The sequence below is a fragment of the Columba livia genome, chromosome 23 (genome assembly GCF_036013475.1).
Source record: "Columba livia isolate bColLiv1 breed racing homer chromosome 23, bColLiv1.pat.W.v2, whole genome shotgun sequence".
NCBI lineage: Eukaryota > Metazoa > Chordata > Aves > Columbiformes > Columbidae > Columba > Columba livia.
The window spans coordinates 171,373-190,419 of record NC_088624.1 but is presented as its reverse complement, the minus strand read 5'-3'; the positions used below and the strand labels follow the sequence as shown (position 1 = coordinate 190,419).

General features: G+C 53.5%; 1 protein-coding gene across 33 annotated transcripts in view; it reads left to right on the top strand.

The window, feature by feature from the left end:
* The window catches only part of MAPT (microtubule associated protein tau), a 41,525-nt gene that overhangs the window by 11,423 nt on the left and 11,055 nt on the right, over positions 1-19,047 (top strand). For 7 of the 33 annotated variants that reach the window (XR_010467738.1, XR_010467737.1, XM_065039532.1 and 4 more), the window contains exons 2-11: positions 3,303-3,391; positions 4,756-4,842; positions 6,196-6,282; positions 7,742-7,807; positions 10,313-11,188; positions 13,021-13,076; positions 13,833-14,012; positions 15,244-15,376; positions 16,054-16,104; positions 16,536-16,801. Coding sequence is in view for 31 of the 33 variants with exons in the window: in XM_065039532.1 (XP_064895604.1) it covers positions 3,319-3,391; positions 4,756-4,842; positions 6,196-6,282; positions 7,742-7,807; positions 10,313-11,188; positions 13,021-13,076; positions 13,833-14,012; positions 15,244-15,376; positions 16,054-16,104; positions 16,536-16,801 (1,875 nt within the window). In the remaining 2 variants the exon portion in view is untranslated. Of the gene's footprint in view, positions 1-963; positions 1,174-3,302; positions 3,392-4,755; positions 4,843-6,195; positions 6,283-7,741; positions 7,808-10,312; positions 11,189-13,020; positions 13,077-13,832; positions 14,013-15,243; positions 15,377-16,053; positions 16,105-16,535; positions 16,802-19,047 lie in introns of those variants that run through there. The other 26 variants (XM_065039546.1, XM_065039537.1, XM_065039539.1 and 23 more) reach the window with 15 other exon arrangements.

The window sequence follows — 19,047 nt, the reverse complement described above, 5'->3', positions numbered from 1 at the left end:
GGAGTATCCCTTGGCTTTTCTCCAGCCGTGAGCGTGCCCTGCAGGCCTTCTGGTGACCCCAGAAGGAAAAATGTGAAAAAAAAAAGATGCCAAAGAAATTGTCTGAAAAATGCAGCTCCTTGCTGTTGTTCTAAGAGTCTTTTGTCTTTCAACCAGAAAGATATTTTTCAGCCTCTTGACGAGATATCTTGAAAGCCCACGTGATTTCTCAGCTCACTGCATGTTAGGCGCTGCCTGTGATTGATGAGATCACTGTCCGTGTATTCCTCTGTCAGCTTCTTGGAAAAACAGTACTTGGAAAAGTACACAAAGGAGATGAAAAGGAAGTTGCTTATGAATTATGAACAGCCTTTCAGGCTGATGTTATTTCACAGCGCTGTCACTTCATTTTAATTAAGTAATTCAGATGGAATGATGCTCTATTTAAAACCCTGTTCGTGTTTGATCACCTTTCAGAGGTACAGCTAGGATAGCTTATGTTTGTTGAATTTTCATTTTCAAGTAACAAGAGTGGGTGCTTACTGTCTCCTGATGAAGTAACGGAGTGAGGCAGCGCTGCGGCAGGCGCGGGACTCAGCACCCTTACTCTGCCCTCCGGAAGTGATCTGGGGGATCGCTTGGGCGTTTCGTGGCCCGTGTGAAATGTGGAGCTGCTGAGCTGGACTCAGCGATGGGTACCAGAGTGTGCAAACCAGCCAGGTTTTCCTCAAAGCACTGCACTCACCTTCCACCGAAATTTCTGTTTCCTCTGTTTTCTTGCCAACGTGTGGCTGGTAACCAGCTGCAAACAGATCTGGCAACACCAGTTTATTTTGGGATTTGTGCATGTGTAAATCGAGCCGTCAGTCCCCAGACTCGTGATCCCCGGAGCTGTGCAGTTTGAATTGCTGCAGATCAAGACTCTGCCTCTTCTCCGGTGACGGGGACAGTCCTGGGTGCGCTGGGGCTGTCGAGGCAGGTCCGTCCGTCCCCGGGGCTGCCGGGCGGGGGCGGGCGGCGCCGCGGGGCGCTCATCTCCTGGCACCAGAGGGTTGCGGGGATGCGTTTTCGTGCTCCTTTGTGACAGCGCTAACGATGTCGTGCGGCACAGATTACGCAAGGCTGACCGCCACAGCTGTGTGGTCCCTGGCATCTGCTTTCCTCTCCCTCTGCTGCTGGGCTGCTCTCAGTAGGGTACGTTGTTTTCAGGCCTGCTTTTATTTACCTTTCATTGTGGAGAAACCTTTTGCCAAGTAATTAAGAGTTGAGGCTGCCTGACTTAATTTGGGATCTCAGTGTCCCCTGGCAGCGTTTGGACGCTTTGGTGGCGGTTTGCTGGGGAGCCTGGGCAGCAGCTCGTGGGCTGCGCCGCGTCCGTGCCCGCGTCCGTGCCCGCGTCCGTGCCCGCGTCCGTGCCCGCGTCCGTGCCCGTGTCCGTGCCCGTGTCCGTGTCTGGAATGAAGCCTTTGCCCCGTTCTTGCCTTCTCATGGGCCTTGTTGCACAGCCCCAAATGACAGCGCGACGCCTCTTCTCTGTGACGGCGGGCTGTGGGTTTGAAGGTGTGACGTTTGGAGCAGCTGTTAATTATGGGATGGGCTGTTGCTTTTTAGATAGTGTCCCCCTGGTTGGCAAGAATACTTCTGGTGGAAGTGGATAAGATTCTTAGAAGGGTTTGTGCTTTATCTGTCATGCAGAGGGTGCTGCCAAAGTTTATCTCTGTGTAGCTATCCTTGGTGTAATTATTTGTTTCTGAACCGTCGCTTCAAGGTGTGGCTGGTTTTACAGCTTTTTAGAACATTTTTCCCCTTAATGTGTTTTTCCCTAAGAGGGATTTCCCCTTCCTCCCTGCGAAAAACAAATAGCATTATCATTATACACTTATTTCAGAATTCAAAGTAGTTTTTCAAATGTGCACTTTTCAGACCATCTTTGTTTAAGAAGTCTAAAATATACAGTTTAATGAGGTTTCAATTCTCTTTAATTGTATCAATTTATTACCTGAATGGCTGAATCCTGCCGCACGTGGAGCTCGGTGGGGACGGGGCTGCGTCTGCCCTGCTGGGAGCAGCACAGCGTGGAACTCCTTGGCCAGCTCAGACACCTTAGGAAGCCCCGGCTGCTCTGGGTGCCACGGAGCCCGGCCCTGGCTGGTCAGCAGGTTGGCCGCTCTGTGGCCGGGGCGGCCGCTCTGTGGCCAGGCGTCCCCGTGCGCCCGCCAGCAGACCCAGCGGCCTTTGCTGAATCACGGGTCAGTGCTGCCGTGCCAGGGGCAGATTCTGGATCTCTTCAGGGGGCCGATCTCGGGCGGTGTCGGGTGCCGGCCGTGGAGCCGGCGGCGCAGCGGCGTCCGGCTGGGCGTGCTGCCTGCGGGTGTCCCGGGAGGTTCGTGCCCAGGGCCGAGAAAGGGCTGTGTGTTTCCAGGGAGGCCGGGGGACGCGCTAATTGCTGTTCTCCAGAAGCACAGGTGGGAGGAAGAGAGGAAAGGAGGCAGAATGAGGAAACAGTGAGCCCCATTTAAATCCAGCACAGCGGATTTGTGAGGGTTGGCTCAGGGTCTGCAGCTGGGAAGCAAAGATGTTAATATCTGTAGATGTTTAGAGAGCTGAGCTGTGCTGGAAGGAGTTTGGAGTGAGCAGCAGAAGTTCGTCTGCACTGACCACACTGCTCCTGGTGATCACCAGTGACAAAGTGCCGATGGATGTAGTGACTGGCACATGCTTTTGCTTGTGCAAGAATGATTAGACCTTCTCTTTGTTGACAGGTAACATTTGTTCCTTTATATGTCTTTCATGCAAAATTGGTGTTTTTCTTTTGGTTCATACCCACAGGTGAATGCTTTCTGTCCTCTGACTTGCTGTGACCTGTGGGCCTGGAGCAGCTCTGCCAAAGAGCAGTGTCTGGCCCTTTTAGAATCCAGTTTGGCACGTTAACTCTCCCTTCCCGCTGTCCTCCTCCGTCTGATGACTGTGCACAAAACATTTGGAGGCACTGGAGTTAGACGCTTTGCGGAGTGTTTCAGCACTGGTGCGAAACCCAAGAGATATAACATGTACCTTGCGCTGCGACTTTCCCCAGGCGCAGCGGTGTGATTTCAGGGCTCATCAGCAGAAGGGAACACAGCAGATATCTTCTTAGGGAGGCTGGAAGGGTGGCTGGCTGGTTTTGCCTGATTGCTTGCAATAGGATGTTTAATGCTCCTGGAAACCAGCTGACAAACCAAAACCGTCTTGCGGAGCAGTAGCTGGGAGCGCACCAGCTGGGTCTCGTCTCAGGGCATCTCATGTCAGGTTTTGCCTGATGGGTGCTGGTTTTCACTCTTCAGGTCACTTTGCTGAGCGATGGCGGAGCAGCGTCAGGACGTCACCGCAATGGAGGATCACGCAGCCGGCCAGGAGAAGCACATCCCATCAGGTGAGCGCCTCCCGGAGATGGTGTCAAGGACCTGCCTTGCCCACTGCTGAGGGAATGACCGAAATGGGGCGAGCGGGGCCAGCGTGGCGGTGCGAGGGCTCCTTGGGGTGTCCAGGAGTGTGTCTGGAAGATTACCGTGGGCCGGCTGGCTGCGGCTGGCAGACGGGGGTGGCCCATGAGATGCTCTGATGTTCGTAGTCACAGGAAAATGTTGCTGTTTGTGATCGTTGCCCAGCAAGAGCAGAACAACCCCCAGTATCTAGACCAGTGAAGATCTTATTGCTGCAGCTTTGCAAATGTGTCTTTCTGTGTTCACTCCTTACTTTGTACAAATACAGCACTGCTTTTATTTGGAGACACAGCTCAGGGATGCTGCTTGCTGCCTGTTTTTCTCACCTGCGCAGGGAGATGGAGAGAACTGAACAGAGAGCTCTGGGAAAGTGGGCCGTGCAAGAGTATTTTGTCCCATATTTCAGACCTGCATTTCTCAAGCCTTTCCTTTCTCATTCCACCATGACCCACAATTGAGCTTGGAAACCCACGTAACGCCAGCAGACCTGCTGGGACTCCCATGGGCTGTGCTCCATGACAACATCATCTTAGTGTTTTTTTCTTGAGGTGCTTTGGACAGAGCTTACACCAGGTAAATGGATTGTCTCTGTCCTGGAGAGAGTCCGTAGCATCCATTCAGCCTGGGTTCTGCAACGCGTTTCCGTCGGATAGCCCCTCTCAGCCTCAGCTTCGCACATCACAAGTGTCCAAGGATTTTGCTTATGTTAGTTTGAATCTTCTTTTCCAAGTCTTTTTCTCCAGTTCTCATTGTTTTGTTTGCCCAGACTCCGTGCAGAGGGGAGACTTGTGCCTCTTTCCCTGCTCTTCTCCAAGCTGACTTTTGCAGCCAAGTCTTCGCACAGCGTGTGACGTGCTGTGCCAGACCCCCTACGAGGACTTGCTGCTTTGCAGTGACTGGAGTTAACGCGTCGTGGCAGGGTCCGGCAGCCCGCTCAGGGAGCGAGGCCGAAGGCTCCAGAAGTGGAAGAGAGGACAAGAGCAACTCACAAATTGTACATCTTTTCTGCTTACGTTGCTAAGATCTCCTTTCCTGCTTGTGCCACGCTGTGCTGTCTCTAGCTGCCCGGTTTACTGGGCTTTTCTTTTGCTGATGGGTTCCTGCTTGTTCCTTTTGGTGATGACACTGGCACTTTTTGGTTGGCATTTTCACGCTTTGCTTGCTTATTAGTTCAGGTGTTTTATACTCTCCAGTTACAGTTTCTTGCTGCTGTGGATCTGGGCAACCAGAGTTCATTAATTCAGGCGATAATTCGTAGCCACGGAGTTGTTCTAAGTATTTGAATGTTTTCCAGGCTATCCCCTTCAGATACCAGTCGATGATGGATCGGATGAGCCTGTTTCTGAAACATCTGACGCTAAGAGCACCCCAACTACGGAAGGTGGGAGCTCTTTGACTTACTGCTTTGAAACCATGATGGATGGGGTCGTGGTAAACCTTGCGAAAGACTCGCTGTGCCTTTTTCTGGTTTCTGGGGTTTCTCAGGAAGAGCGTCTGCGCTCTTGGACAAACATTCTTCACTAGTCTCGTCACAGGCGGTGTTTGCCACTCTGCAGAATAAGACAATGAGTTTTAAAGGTGGAGAGTGGGTTAGAAGGCAAGAGAAGGTGAAATGTTTATTATAGTCCAGGAAGTTGCTTGCAGTTTGTTTCCCGAAGGCCTTTCACACAGCAGCAGCAAGCTGCTGTTGGCGCGGCTGGGAGCGGTCCCTGTTGTGTGCTGCCCAGGACACCGGCGGCACGGCCCGTCGCTGTGCTCCACGCAGCGTTAGCTGTATCTCGCTGCTCTCCTTTTGCCCCCTCTGTATTTACATGCTCGTTAGTACAGCGTGATTCGTGCTGGAATGACGAGATGGGCAGAGTCTATACATAAAACAAGACTTTGTGCTGGTGTAAAGGTCATATTAAGTAGCGCTCAGGGCACGTCTGAGATGCTCCATAGTGTTGTCTGAATACCGTGTTTGTGGAAGGAATCTAATTCCGATATTGGTCTAGAGACTTGCTCACTGTTTTAATTAACTGCACTTTTTGTGTTCTTCTGGCTGCTTTAATCGCAAGTATCTGTCTCTTGGAGACTTCAAGGACAGGCATTAGTTTGCCGAATTTATCCATAGGAATAGTGGACACAGATCCTGAGCAGTTGCAGCCCGGTCCCACTGCAGGTGTGGACTGGTCGACGGCCTGTGAAGTGGCTCTGTTCCTGTGAACGCAGCTCAGTAAAGCAGCATGAACAACCTGGCTGGTGCAGAAGAGCACGTTGTCCCTCTTTCAGTTGTGTCAGGACTGTCACGACGAGTAGACATCCCTTCGGTGCACCAAGCCAGGTGCCTCAGGGCTGCGCTGAGTGCGGTGCAGTCACAGCACGTGGATGGTTTGTGAAGGGCTCCAGTGGGAGCTGTTCTGTCCTGCTGCAGACCGGCCGTGTCCCCGTGCAGACAGCGTTGCCATGCGTGCGGATCAGGCACCGGTGGCTGCGTTTTCAGACGGTGTTTGTGCTAAAGCCTTCAGCTGCGTGAGAAGTGCGCTGGAGATGCGTGGTTTGTGCGGCAGAGGGAACAGCTCACGGCGTCCCTGTGATGCTGGCTTTGCTGTGTCATGCTCAGTTGTGTCCTTCCACAGCGCTGGCTCAAGGGACGGAGTCGGGTGCTTTTGTGAGCAAAACATTCTTCAGGCATGTCCTGGGCCCCACAGGGTTTGCCACGCGAAGGCTGTGTGAAAGCTGCGTTGTTTTTCAGATGCCACAGCACCTTTAGTGGAGGAAGGAGACCACGAGGATCAGGGTGGTGTCGAACAGCACGGGGAGATACCAGAAGGAACCACAGGTGAGGGAAATGAAGGTGCAGTTTCATCTCTTGATGCAGACAGAGCAGAGAGCTGGACTGGTTAGTGCTTAAAAATAACACTGCCAAACCTCTCGCAGGTGTGCTTTCCTTCTGCTGTGTGCTGCTGCTCCACGGCACGCAGGAGCAGCGCCCAGCTTACAGCTGTCCTCTTGCCTTCCCCATCCTGGGGGAGACCCGCAGGCTTTTCTTCTCTCTTTCTCAGCTCCACATCTGACCATCTTTCTATCTGGTGCCTCTGCTGGCTTCTCCTCCCGTCTCCAGGCTAAATGCTTTCCTGCCGATTCCAGCTGTGCCCGGTGGCTGCCAGCAGCCCTGCAGCGCTGGCGAGCCGGTTACCGGCCACCACGGGACCGGGCTCGGCCCGGCCCCTGCGGTTGTCTTTGAAGCGGCAGGTGCAGACCAGGCCGCTGCAGCAGTTCTTCGGCTGCTGGCGCATTTTAAGGATAATGCCGAGAAAGCGAAGTGGCTGATTCAGCTTGAATGCTCCTTGGGAGTCACTGCGCCTGGGTCTGGTTTTCCAGGGAGGGACGGGGGTTTGTCCGAGGCAGAGGGAGCTGCCGCCGTGCTGCATGTGTGAACCGCGAGCGTGTGTCCCCTGCGCCATGGCTGCTGGCGTTTCCTGGAGGCCTCAGGCAGGACCTGGGAAGACTAGTGGCTGCAAATAGGGTTCTGCCAACTCCCAAACGCTGAAACAAGCCCCCAGCACGTTCCCTTGGGCGAGCTGCCCCGGGTCCAGTCCCGGGCCGCCGGCGGAGCCCCGGCTGGGCGCAGGACGGCTGCGAGGGTGCGTGTCTGGCTCCGCTGCACCGGGGAGCCAGGAGGACGCCGTGGGTCCTCAGCGCTTCGGGAAAAAATGGGGAAAACTGAGAAAATTCTGGTTTGACCGTAGAACTGTGGCATACAAAAATAATTGACTAAGCTGGTTTGAAAGTAGTCATATAATACATTGAAAAAGTTCTGATAGAGACAAACCATCATTGCTGTGAAGAAAAATGTGTTTCTCTAATATACCAGTGTTCCTGGTGTCAGATTTATGTCAGACAGGCTTGGATTTACTGATGTCGAGCAGCCTCAGCAGCGTTACGGGGGTCAGGCGCTCACGCGAGCGCTGCTGGCCCTGCAGCGCTGGCTGCGAGCAGGTTTGCTGCTCCTTCGCAGGCTGTTCTCTGCACCTCTGCCCGGAGGAGCCAGAGCTGGCCCGGCACCCGGGGCGTGCGCGCTGGTCCACGCTGCGCCCCCCGGGGGTAGCACAGGCTGAATAAATCTCATTAGATCCGTCGCGGACACGGGTTGATTTCCTCTCTGATACTGCCCTGCTCGTAATGCAGCGCCGATGGGCAGAATCAGCAGGGAGTTAAATAAATTATCCAGAGACATGCTTAAACTGAATTCTTGTTTTGATGATGTTTCTCCCGTTCTTTCTCTGGACGGGGACCAGCTGAAGAGGCGGGCGTAGGAGCCACCCCCACCCTGGAGGACCACGCGGCAGGAGATGCTGTTCAAGGTGAGCGAGTCGCCTGTCTCGGGGACCCTGTTGTTGCTGCCCACGTGTGCTGGTTGCTGGTGGCTTGGGAGTTTTCTTCTGTGATGCGGATGCTCTGCCCTGTGTGAGCGGTTGTGCGGTTCTCCCTGTTCTGGCAGGGAGGGGTCATACGTGCTTTTAATGTTCCAGCATGCTCCTTCCAGAGAGCTGCAGCTTTTCATACACCAGATTTGCCCCTCAGGTGACTGAAGCCCTGGTGCTTCTTTGTCTGATTACAGAACAGGGCATCCTCTGGGCTTGAAAAAGTGATGAACAGCTGGGATGGTGCAGCTGGCCAGGAGGAACTGCTCAGCATCAGACCGAGCCATTTTGGGTCCTACATGTCACACGTGAAAGGATCGAATTGTTTTGTTAATTACTATGTCTCTTTCTAACCTAAAACGTGTCTCAAGCCTGCTCAGTGATGCCCTGACTGTAAGGTTTCTTTCCTCATCCCGGTGCTAGGGAACGTGCCTGGCAGAGCCGGGCCCGGTGGGCAGCGAGCGTTCGCTCAGCACTGGTTGTGCCCCCAGGAGTCACCCAGGGGCTTCGTGGCCGTCGGGGAAGCCGCTCGGCTCTGCGCGGTTCCGGCTGGACCGGAGCACCCAGGGCTTGATTCTGAGCTCGGTGGGGCGGACTCACAGGCTCAGACTCACTTTGGTATCGCTGTCTGGCTTACAGGAGTGCAGCATAGTGCTGTTCTGCTGTGCTGGCTGAAGTCTTAGTTAAACCCTATTTAGTAAGGTAGTTTTCTGTGTAGTAGACGTAATAAAGATATAATACATTCCTTCAGCTGCTTGGGCAGCGTCTTTCCTCCCCTTGACTGCATTAGTGCATTTACAAACATCCATGTCTTCTAAAGAGGTAAATAGGTCTTTACTTTCTCAGCTCAGGGCAGAGTTCAGGTAGTTTTTGCTTTCCACACACAGATAATACAGTTATGTGCAGTCTGCTCCCTGCAGTTAAAATAAGACCTTTGCTTGCCTGTCCAGTGGTTCTTGGACTAATAAGTCTTCTGTATTTTAAAAAACAGTGGTGCCACTACAAAAAATAACCGAAGGTTGTTGGTGGGGGTGAGGTTCTCGTCTGCCATCCTGGTTCTAGCTGCTGTTTCTCACCACATTTTTAATAAGACCTTTCTGGGATCAGCTGTCAGATATGGGGACATATGTCAGATATGGGGACATCTAGCCAGAGCTCTGATATAACCTATATATGACATTTCTAGGTTCTTCTGTAAATTGTTAGTTATCTGCAAGTGGGCTTGTAGTAATGCACTGCTTCCTTTCAATAGTTCTGTTTGACTCGGAGGAAAATGTGCCTATCAATACACAGAGTCTTGGATATCTTGTTACTACCGACCTTCACTTTTTGTGTTATGGGATTTGAAAAAATGGTCTTTGCAGTGAAGGTGGAGCGTGTTAAAATGCCTTTGGAGTCTCAGGTGGAGATGTGTCTTCTGATTGTACCAGCTCTTGACCTTGTGCTGCGTGTCCACCTCAGAACCACCAGCAGGTCCTGGAGTGTGGAGGTACAGCCGGTGGACCGACTGTCTGCACCTCTGCACCGGTGCTCGTTAGTGCTCGTGTGTTGTTCATTTGCAGAAGAAATGAGCCAGGACGGTCTGTTGGCTACTGCATAAACACCCTTCAAATGCTTGAGGTTATAAAAGGTGTTTCTTGATGCCGCATTTCAAATATTACCTGCCAATAAGTGCCAATTAAGCATTTCTCTTAAACCACAATTTCTGAGGTCTTTGTGTGGTAGTTTCAGGTAACCATTATGTTTAAAATTGGAAGAACATTGATAAAAGACCAAGTAAGTCTTGACTTCTTCTTTTCCTGTTTTAATCTTGTTTGATAAACTAAGAAATCAACAGTTGAATCTCGGTACTGAATACTCTGATCTAGGCTCTTCCCCAAGCTCATTAGAACGGACGCGTTCTGGGGGGCAGAGCAGAGGTGGTTGGAACGTTGGGAGGATACAACTGGTGCCATGTCCGCATGAGCGTCTCCTGCACAGAGCCGGGGACGTGAGGGATTTTGTAAGCTCGTGAAGGACAGGAGGTGTCTGGCCTGTTTTGTTGAGGCCCTTGAGGCAAGAAGAGGTGGTCACTGACCAGCAAACAGGTGGTCCAGTGGTCATCTTAGATCAGAAAATGGGTCTGTTCTCGGCTTCTGGAAACCGCTGTAGCTGAAGCGGCTGATAGCGCGGGGGTGGCAGATGGTGGTGGCTGGAGAGACCAGGTCCTTGCAGGAGTCTGGTCTCCCACCGTGCCCGATTCCCATGGGGATCAGAGTTTCCTTAAAGGCAAAAACCACTGTAGAAGTGAGTTGTCTGTTCAACAGGGCAATGTGGGACTGGCTTTCTCCCTTAGTTTGACAGCAGAACTCCTTGGTCTCTCTTCAGCACTATGTCTGACTACTTATTTGACATGCCAGTGCTAATTGTTTGCCCATGCTTCGTACCCTGCGTCTTTAATTCCAGGGGAGCCAGGCTCTCCAGAGCCGCAGCCCGGCCCTCAGGAGCGTGTGGGAGACGCAATAAAAAGAGAACACCAGCCCACCAGGCGGGTCGCTGGGGTTCTTCTGCAGCCTCTTCTGTCACATGAAATGAAGGCTTCAGCAGCGGCTCCCGCCAGAATTGAGGTCACCATCCCAATACCCCTGGATATGTACCAAGGCTCCCGAGTTGGTGAGGACAACAGTGAGTTGTGGGATCGTGGAGACAGGGAAGGCACCGGTGTGGGAGCAGAGCGGGGTCCTGCTGCGCTCGCTGCGGGGCTGGCAGGAGCAGCTGGGCCATCTCCTTTGTGCACCAGAGCCCCGGTAAAAGAAGATGCCAGTCGATGGGAGAGAGATGAGGACCGTGATGTCGATGAAACTTCTGAACAGGATTTGCTTTCTCTGGTGGGTCAGCATGTTTCGCCAGGACCTGAAATGGGTTCGTGTCCAGCAGCAGCCAAGGAAATTCCTACAGAATATGAGTTTGGAGAAAAAGAGTCCAAAGATGTCCTCAGAGGCATTCCAAGAGAGGCATTTCTTACTGAAACTGAATCACATAAAGCAGGAGAGGACCAAGAGAAGAGTAGACAGCCATTGCGGGGGGAAGAAGACACAGATGTCACCCCATCAGAGCCTTCTGAAATCATCTCCCAAAAAGAACCTGAGCCTGGGGACAGAGAAGATTCGGCCCCCCTGTTAGAATCAGCCAGACTCCCTGCGGAGTTAAAAGATGGTGTGGAAGTCAAAGGTGCTCCTTTGGCAGACGCTGTGCCAGGTACGGGAGAATGCTGGATGCCCAAGAAGAAACCTTGTGCCCGTGTTGCAGACAGAGCCGTCAGTCGCGTCCCCCTCCTCAAAGGTGTGTGCAGCGTTTCCCCGAGCTCACATTGCTGGCGGTTTGCTCACGACAAGGCTGCCTGAGCCAGTCCTCCGGCTTGCTGCCACCCCGAGTCCTGCTGCTTGGGAACTGGCCTGGACCTTTGCTGTGAACTGATCGACAAAGTGCCTCTGCTTCTCCCTCCCTCTCCTTCCCCCTTTAGTTTAATCCTGGGTGTCCCGGTGTACAAGCTTTGGTTTCGTGACCCTTGCATGGTGCTGGCGTGTCCCCCGTCGTGCTTTGTTCACCTGTTTTGGTTTTGATTTCCTTGCGTCTGTGGGGCTGGCACCTTAACTCACTCCTGGCACCTTCCCAGAGAAGACGGAGGCCGGAGGGGCGTTGTTGTGGCATGCTGGAGCGGGGCTGGCCCGGCGCGCTGCAGCTTCTTCCAGCGAGACGGGTGCCATCTGGTTTGCATGTGTCCGCTGTCCAGATCAATAACTCTTTGTATTGGCTTTCCTATGGAGAAGGGAGGAGGGAAAAGGTGAAACGACAGGTCTAACCATGGAAAAGGCCCCGTATTGTCCTTGTGCTTCTCCCTTAAATACCCACTCCTGGCTGCTGTTGGAGGCAAGGCTGCAGCCTGCTGGACTTTTGCCCGCTACAGGGCACGTCCAGTGCTCTTGGGAAGCATCTGCTCCGGTCCCCGTTCGCAGGGCCCGTCCCGCTCAGCGTCTCTGGTTCGCAGCAGAGACAAGCGCGCTCTTTGCTGCGTGGGGTCTGTGAAGAAGTTGTCGATGTAGCTTTTTCTATTGGAGTTAAAGCTCATAACATCTTTCTTGTTCTCTGCCTGATAAGCCAGCAGGAAGCTTCGCAGGTGCTGCAGGGCATTGGCAGGGCTTGCTGTTGCTCACATTGGAGCCTGGAAACGATGATGGGCTGGGGTGGGTTGCGCACAGTCAACTGGTTTCCGATTGGATAGGAGCAATTTCTTTAATTACATAACAGTCTTTTCCTTGAAAGACAGAGATACTTTGTGGCTGTCCAGCTCCAGCCTTGCTCCAGCCTGCAGTTTGACGGAATTTGGGAAGGGTAATACATCCAGCAGGATGGATCATCAGTGCTGGATTAGCAACATTGTTCGTGTCAGTGGGAAAGGTCTGACCCCCCAGAGCAAGTTTCCAAAACACTGGGGAGAGTGTCAGCGGCTTTTCCTCCCGGATTAGGGAGGAATTAGCTAAAGATGGGGAAAAGGGGCTTTGTTATTAGTACCTTACAGTACAAGCATTAGTTCCTCCCTGTTTCTAATCTTCTAATTAGTAATACTGCAATCTGTTGTGCTCGTAGGCTAATGGGACAAAACACTGAAATATTCCCAGTCGCTCTGTGCTCTATACAAATCACGCAGGACAACAGCTCGGGCCCTCGCCCCGGGTCTGGCCCGGGGGGGCGCAGTGTCCGCGGGGGGCGGAGGACGCCGTCGGGAGAGACCTGAGGTGACCGCGGCCGGGGGTGCCGTCACTTTGCCAAGTTAACACACTGAACGGCAACTTTAAATGAGGTCATGGGCAACCTGGTGCCGCTAGGACTGGGGAATCCTTCCATTTGCATCTTCATATGATCGTTAGAACCAATGGGTGTTTCAGAGAGGGAGACTCATGTTCAGGGTTGAACTGTTTGGTCCTAAGCTGAACAGGTGCTGTTTGAACCGACTGCAAATCTGGGCAAAATGATCTCGCACAGATCTTGTTGCGTGTGCAGGTGCACAGAACGCCCACGCAGCATGCATGTTGCTGTAGCGCAGACGCTTTCGTCTCTCTAGAGTTTAATGACCAGTCCCGAGAAGTGTAACTGTGTGTGTGTCCGTTTGTCAGGTCGCGTTGACAGCAAAGACAAGGAAGGGACTGGAGCTGAGGAAAAGAAACCGAAGGTAAGCTGAAAAACCAAACCAGAGGCGACGTGTACGCCGCAGGGGTGTGCGTGTTCTGACCCTCTCCTGCTCTCCTGGGCTGCTGTTGTGCCTCTTAGGAAACCTTGCCATCACCCTCTGTTCTTCCCTCCGTCTTCCAAGAGTGTTGTTTTCCCTGCCCTCGCCCGGTTTGGAGGGTGCAATCCACGGTGATCTGTGAGAGCGAGGAAGCGAACCAAATCTGAAACAAACCCCGAACGCAGGGCTGGGTGGGCGGTTAGGGAGTCATTGTCTCAGCCTGAGACCAGGAAGCAGCCAGCTGGCTGGTGAAAACCAGTGGCCTGTTGTTGTTAAAGCAGATGTGCTGAGTTTAGGGGACCTGGGACCCATGATCTGCATCTCCCAGAAATGCTGTACCTACAGCATCTTTGCCAGTGGAGCACACCGAGAGTTTGGGAGTAAACAGAGCTTTTTGGGTGGTAGAAGCACCACTGGTGTGGAGGGCGGTGGCAAGGGCAGGCTCTCGTGGGTAACATGTCCTCCAGGAGGGGGCTGGGGTGGTGCTGTGTTGTGTGGGACATTAGAGCTGAGGTGTCCCGTACCCACTGGTGCAGCCCTGGGACCCGCTTAGTGCTGCTGGGCAGCAGCAGCCATCGCCTGCCCCGCACCCAGCTCCGTATTGCACCTTCTAATCCTGCTCCACCTCAGTGATCCCCTTTTGTTTCCTTCCCATGCTGATTTTTTTTGTTCCGATTTTATTTTGTTTCCATGTTTAAGAAATCCTCACCTTCCACTGCCAACCCCCCAGGCGACAGACCCTCCATCCCCCCCCAACGACACACCTCCTCTAGCACAGCCCCTTCGAAAACACCCTCCAGCCCTGCTTCCACCTCTAAACGAGTCCCTTCTGTCACATCCCGACCTGCCATTGCAAGAATGCACGAAACAAAAGCCAAGGTAAGGAAATGGGATGTCAGCGAAGTGAAGGTGCCTTGGGAAATACCTTAAGTCTGACTTGGCTGTGCCGTCTCCATGTCCTGTTCAGTGGAGAGGATGGGATGTGCTGCTCCTTCACCTGCCGGTGGCCGTGGTCAGACTGGGCTCCAGTTTGTGTTTGAAGCAGCTGGGTCCATCTCACCAGCATGTAGTCCCCTTGCTCTGCACTACAGCAAAAACACCTAATTGCCACGGGCTGTTACCTGGTCTCCCTGAGGCATTTTCAGATCCCTTTTGCTCTTTTGTGCTCTTCTTGGTTTTGCAGCTTTATGCTGCGTTTTATGGGTGTGTTGGCTGTAAACAGCAGATGTATTTGAAATGTGTTGGAGTTCAAACTGCCAGGTGCTACACAGGGAATAGGAAATGAACACACATCCGTGGCTTATTCTGCAGTGTAAAAAGTAGCTGGGAGTTTCCCTTTGTGGTGTTTAGTTGTACAAATACCCCCGTGGTGAGGGAAGGAGCGGAGGCTGCGGATCGCAGCCAGCAGGGTGCGGTTGTAGGGTGACAGGGATTGCTGTGGCTCTGCTCTGGCTCCCCGCTGCCCTGGGACCGGTCAGCTTGTACATCGACACCTGCATGTTTTCCATCAGCTTTTGTGCACAGACCAGCATTAGGAAGCGATGAATTTGGGGAGGCTTTTCTGCAGGATCAGGAGACAGTGAGTAGCATATTGGTGTTTAACACCATGACAGATGATGGACACGTTACAGCAGTGTGTTACAGGTGTGTATGAAGGAGGCGCTTCTCTCTGTTTGGCGACTGGCACTGTACTCCTGAAAGGAGCCTCTTGTCTAGTCAGTGGATTTTTGTATCTTCTGTACAAAATTTTCACAGACCAGGGGAAACAAAGCAATGAAATCTAGAGAACAAAGGAGTTGAACACGCTTTTTAACCAGGCCCGAGTGTATGTTGAGTAACGCAGCTGAGGGCAGGAGCTGACACGGGAAGGCAGCACGGCCGCTCTGCCAGCCTGCGGGTGACTGTGCAGCGGTTGTGGCGGGTGCCGTGACGGGAAACGGGGTCAACGGGCACATTGCAGATGGCTGCGTCTGGGGAGACCTGCAGGAGCTCCCTTGGGCTGCCGGGGTAGGAAGCAGGAGGGTCTCTTGTGGCTCTGATCCACAACAGGTGGTGGCCCATCCCCAGGTAGATCCGCCCTCCATCGGCCTCTTCCCCCTTGCATCCCCAGGGCCCGGAGGTGAGAGGTGGCACGAAGTCGGCCGTGCCGCGGTCCGCAGCCGGGCAGGCGCAGAAGAACTCGACCAACGCCACGCGTATCCCAGCAAAGACGCCCACGGCGCCCAAGACGCCTCCCAGCTCCGGTGAGCGGCGGCGGGAGCGGCGGCGGGAGCGGCGGCGGGCGCGGTGGCGGGAGCGGCGCTGCCTTCCGCAGCGTCTCTGCCTCAGGGCACTCCTGGGGGTCGTGAACAAACGAGCCCCCGTGCACGCGGGGTCGTGCTCGGCGCTGAGCGGGGCACGGCCGGCACGGCCATGTCCGCGTGGGGGTTCAGAGCTGCTCAGCCTTGTCACGGGCTGTGGGGGCAGAGCCAGGGACAATTCCTCTGAGTGAGCCTTTCTGGATGTTGCTTTATCTGCTCCCTTCGTGCTCTCAATGATCTTAAAGGTCTTTTCCAACCAAAATGATGCTATAGTTGCCAGTGCGTAGGAGAGAGCAGTTGCTTTATCCCCTCGGGTTTTCCTCTGGCTTGGAAGATTTAGGCCGCTCCATTTGTTTGATCCATCTATTCCCTTTCTCTTGGCTGTCTTACTCAAAGACCAGGGCAAGAGGATCAGTTCTTTGATTGCAGGAAGGGAGATTAGCCCATTATGCTCAGAGAATAAAACCCCAGAAACCATTAGGCATTGTGAATTTCCATTAAAATGGTGCATTTCACTGGATATATATATATTTCATATTTAACCAGAACTGCATAAAACCTTAAATCAATTAAATTTCCAGCTTTATTATGTTTAAGCATCTTTCTCATTCATTAAACAGGCAGAAAGGAGCAGAAAAAACCACCTCCTGCAGCAGCGAAGTCTGAGAAAGGTGATGTTTAAGAGATTTTTTTCCTCCTCTCATTTCGTTTCAAACTGGGGGTTGTTTAAACTGTTCAGTGATCAGCCTTATTTAGGTGCATGAAGTAATTTTGTAAAACTGCTTCCAAATTTCTGATGGGAAAGGGGTTTTGTTTGAGTCTCTTTTGTCTGTGATTTGTCATGCACGCCAATGTCACGCTGGGGTGGGGAGTCTTACAATACTTCAGACAACGAAGACCATCATCCTTCTGAGATTCTAGGAAATTGCCTTTAATCACAGATTTCACTTCAAACTGAAGTGCCAGAAAGAGGCTCCGTGTCGCCCTTGCCCGTGGTCTGCAGCGGGAGCAGCGCGTGGCCCGGGGCCCAGGCGGCGTGGGAGGGGCTCGCGTACCCCGGTTGCCTGCCCTGACCCTGCCTTCCCCTGTGTGCAAACTCCAGGTGAGCAGCCAAAGTCTGGAGACAGAAGCGGTTACAGCAGCCCCGGCTCTCCCGGGACCCCGGGCAGCCGTTCCCGCACTCCCTCTCTGCCCACCCCACCAGCCAGGGAGCCCAAGAAGGTGGCAGTGGTGCGCACACCGCCCAAATCCCCCGCGTCCGCCAAGAGCCGCATCCAGCCGTCAGCTGCACCCATGCCTGATCTGAAAAACGTCAAGTCCAAAATTGGCTCAACTGAAAACCTGAAGCACCAGCCCGGAGGTGGCAAGGTAAGCGTGGACTCTGCTGTCCAGGGGCCTGTCCGCAGGGAGGGGGTGCTTGACATGCAGTGTGGGAGGGGAGAGCCCTCCTGGAGCAGCACAGCCCAGCTGGGGCCGGAGGGACAGCAGTGGGCAGCCGTGCTTCTGCCATCTGGGAGTTTTTTGGGTGGACTGGGTGGGTGCCTGTCCTGAAGTTGTTTGTCTGGCTTAGTGCAGGGCGGCTGTCTTGCGGAGAGCTGGTGATGTGGTTTTCATGGGGTGGCATGTCAGCGTATCGACTCGCTGCCAGGGCAATGACATTCCCTCGTGGTGTCCAGTTAGGAAGGGCAGATGGTGACCTGCAGCCCTAGGGAGTCGCAGAGTCAGGTTTGGGTTTCTGAATCCTGTATGGTGTGAACGGAGTGTTCCCTTCAACACTGCCTCCATTGCTTCATGAGCAAGCAGACAGGGTGGTCTCCTCCCTGCGAGGGTCCCGGCCTCAGTATGTTTTCCAGAATGTTGTGATTTTTGGATCCAACTCTGTTGGCAAGGTTTTGGATTCTGTTTTCCGATCAGGCACCGTCTTGCTACATGATGCAGTGTGGCCTGGCCAGAACTGGTGGTCCTGTTGTCCTTTCAACCACTTGTGCGTTTTGCTCGCAGAGAGGCTGTTCCGTGGGCAGCAAGTGAACTCCACGCTCCAGGTGCTTAGGAACAAGGGTCTCTCGTTAAATTTCGCAAGCCCTGCAGAGGAGGGTTTGGGTGAGGAAGCGGTGTGAGCTAATTCAGCTGTGCAGCCCCAGGAGCTGCAGCACGTGCTTACACGGCTCCAGCTGCGATGCTGGCTGCTGAGCACCCCTCCGAGCCTCTCTGCGCTGCTCCGTTGCCCTGTGTGCACGTGTCCCGAGGCCTTTATAAAATCCTCCTTGCTGCATGGGTGGAGACACGAAAGCACCTGGTTCGTCTGGCTGGTGAAGGCCCAGTGGCTCCTACACAGATGTTAGTTGACAGAACTGCACATTTGATGGCCATGTGCTTGTGCTTCCCTCCCCGAGGGGAAACTCTCCCTGCGGACCTTCCTCTGTGGCTGCTAATGCAACAGAGCCGGGACAAACCTTCGCATGCAGTGCATGCCGTTGTGTGACTCTGTGGCTCTGAGTGTTCGACTTTGGCATGGCAGGAGGATTGGAGATGGCTTCTCTTCACCATCTTTTCCATTTCCTGATGTGCATTTTTTGCCCTGGCTGGTGATTTACTGGACAATGCACATTTGGTTTGTACCACAGGCCCGGGGGCTCCGGAGCCCGGGCAGGGGTGCGCTGACCCGTGGTCACGAGCAGAGCAGCCTGTGCCCTCCCAGCTGCCCGTGTCCCAAGGCCTCAGACCTCCTGCCCGCTTGGCAAGAGGCACAAGTTTTTCCTGCTGAACCCACAAAACACTGCTTTTCAGGGATTTTAGAAGGAACCCTTCCATTTACTGTTAAATCGTTTCCTTCTTCTTTTTAACCTGCCATTTTTCAAGGTTTTCTTTTTGTCAGCTTCTCTGTCAGTTGTTTATTGTTGTCACTGAGAGTAAGAACAGCTGAATTTGGAACCATTCATTGGTCTTCGGAGGTGAGAATGGCTGGCTGTTCTGTTGGGGGTTTGTAGGACACGAGGCTGCTCTCAGCAGAATGGTTGCAGCTGAAGCAGGCTGATCCCACAGGTCTGGTTTTAGGGTGTCCAGAAGATGGGTCTGGAGCCTGCTGTCTGTGCAGATTTTGGATTCCCAGCCTAGGGAAGCAAAGGTACATGGACCACAGGCACCAACAGTCAGCCAGGACACATCTTTCCATTGTTGCTGGATCACTGAATACTGTTCTGGCAAAGCCTGGTCTAACAGAACTGGGTCCTGATTTGCAGAATTAAGTTATCTTGGAAAAGGACGCTGCAGGCATGTGTCAGCCTTGGTGCTTCTCGTGTTAAAGGACAAGGGCGTAGCGAGGAGCTCTGCCTGCAGCAGCGGGACATGCTGAGATGGAGGATGAGGTTTATGTGCTCGGCCAGCTCGGTGTCGTCCAGGGCTGCGTGCACAGTGGGGTGTGACGCGGCTTTCTTGTGTCTCTTTTCCTCTCACGAGTGTTGTGCTTCAGACAGGCTTTCTGCCGAGGGGGCGCAGGCCTGCGTGCCGGCCGGTTTTACCTGCAGTTAGCTCTGGTTTGTACTTGCAGAGGTTGTAAAGCCAACCCGGTCCATGTAGGGGAGGGAGCAGGGACCGTCTTCGTGGTGTCTGCAACA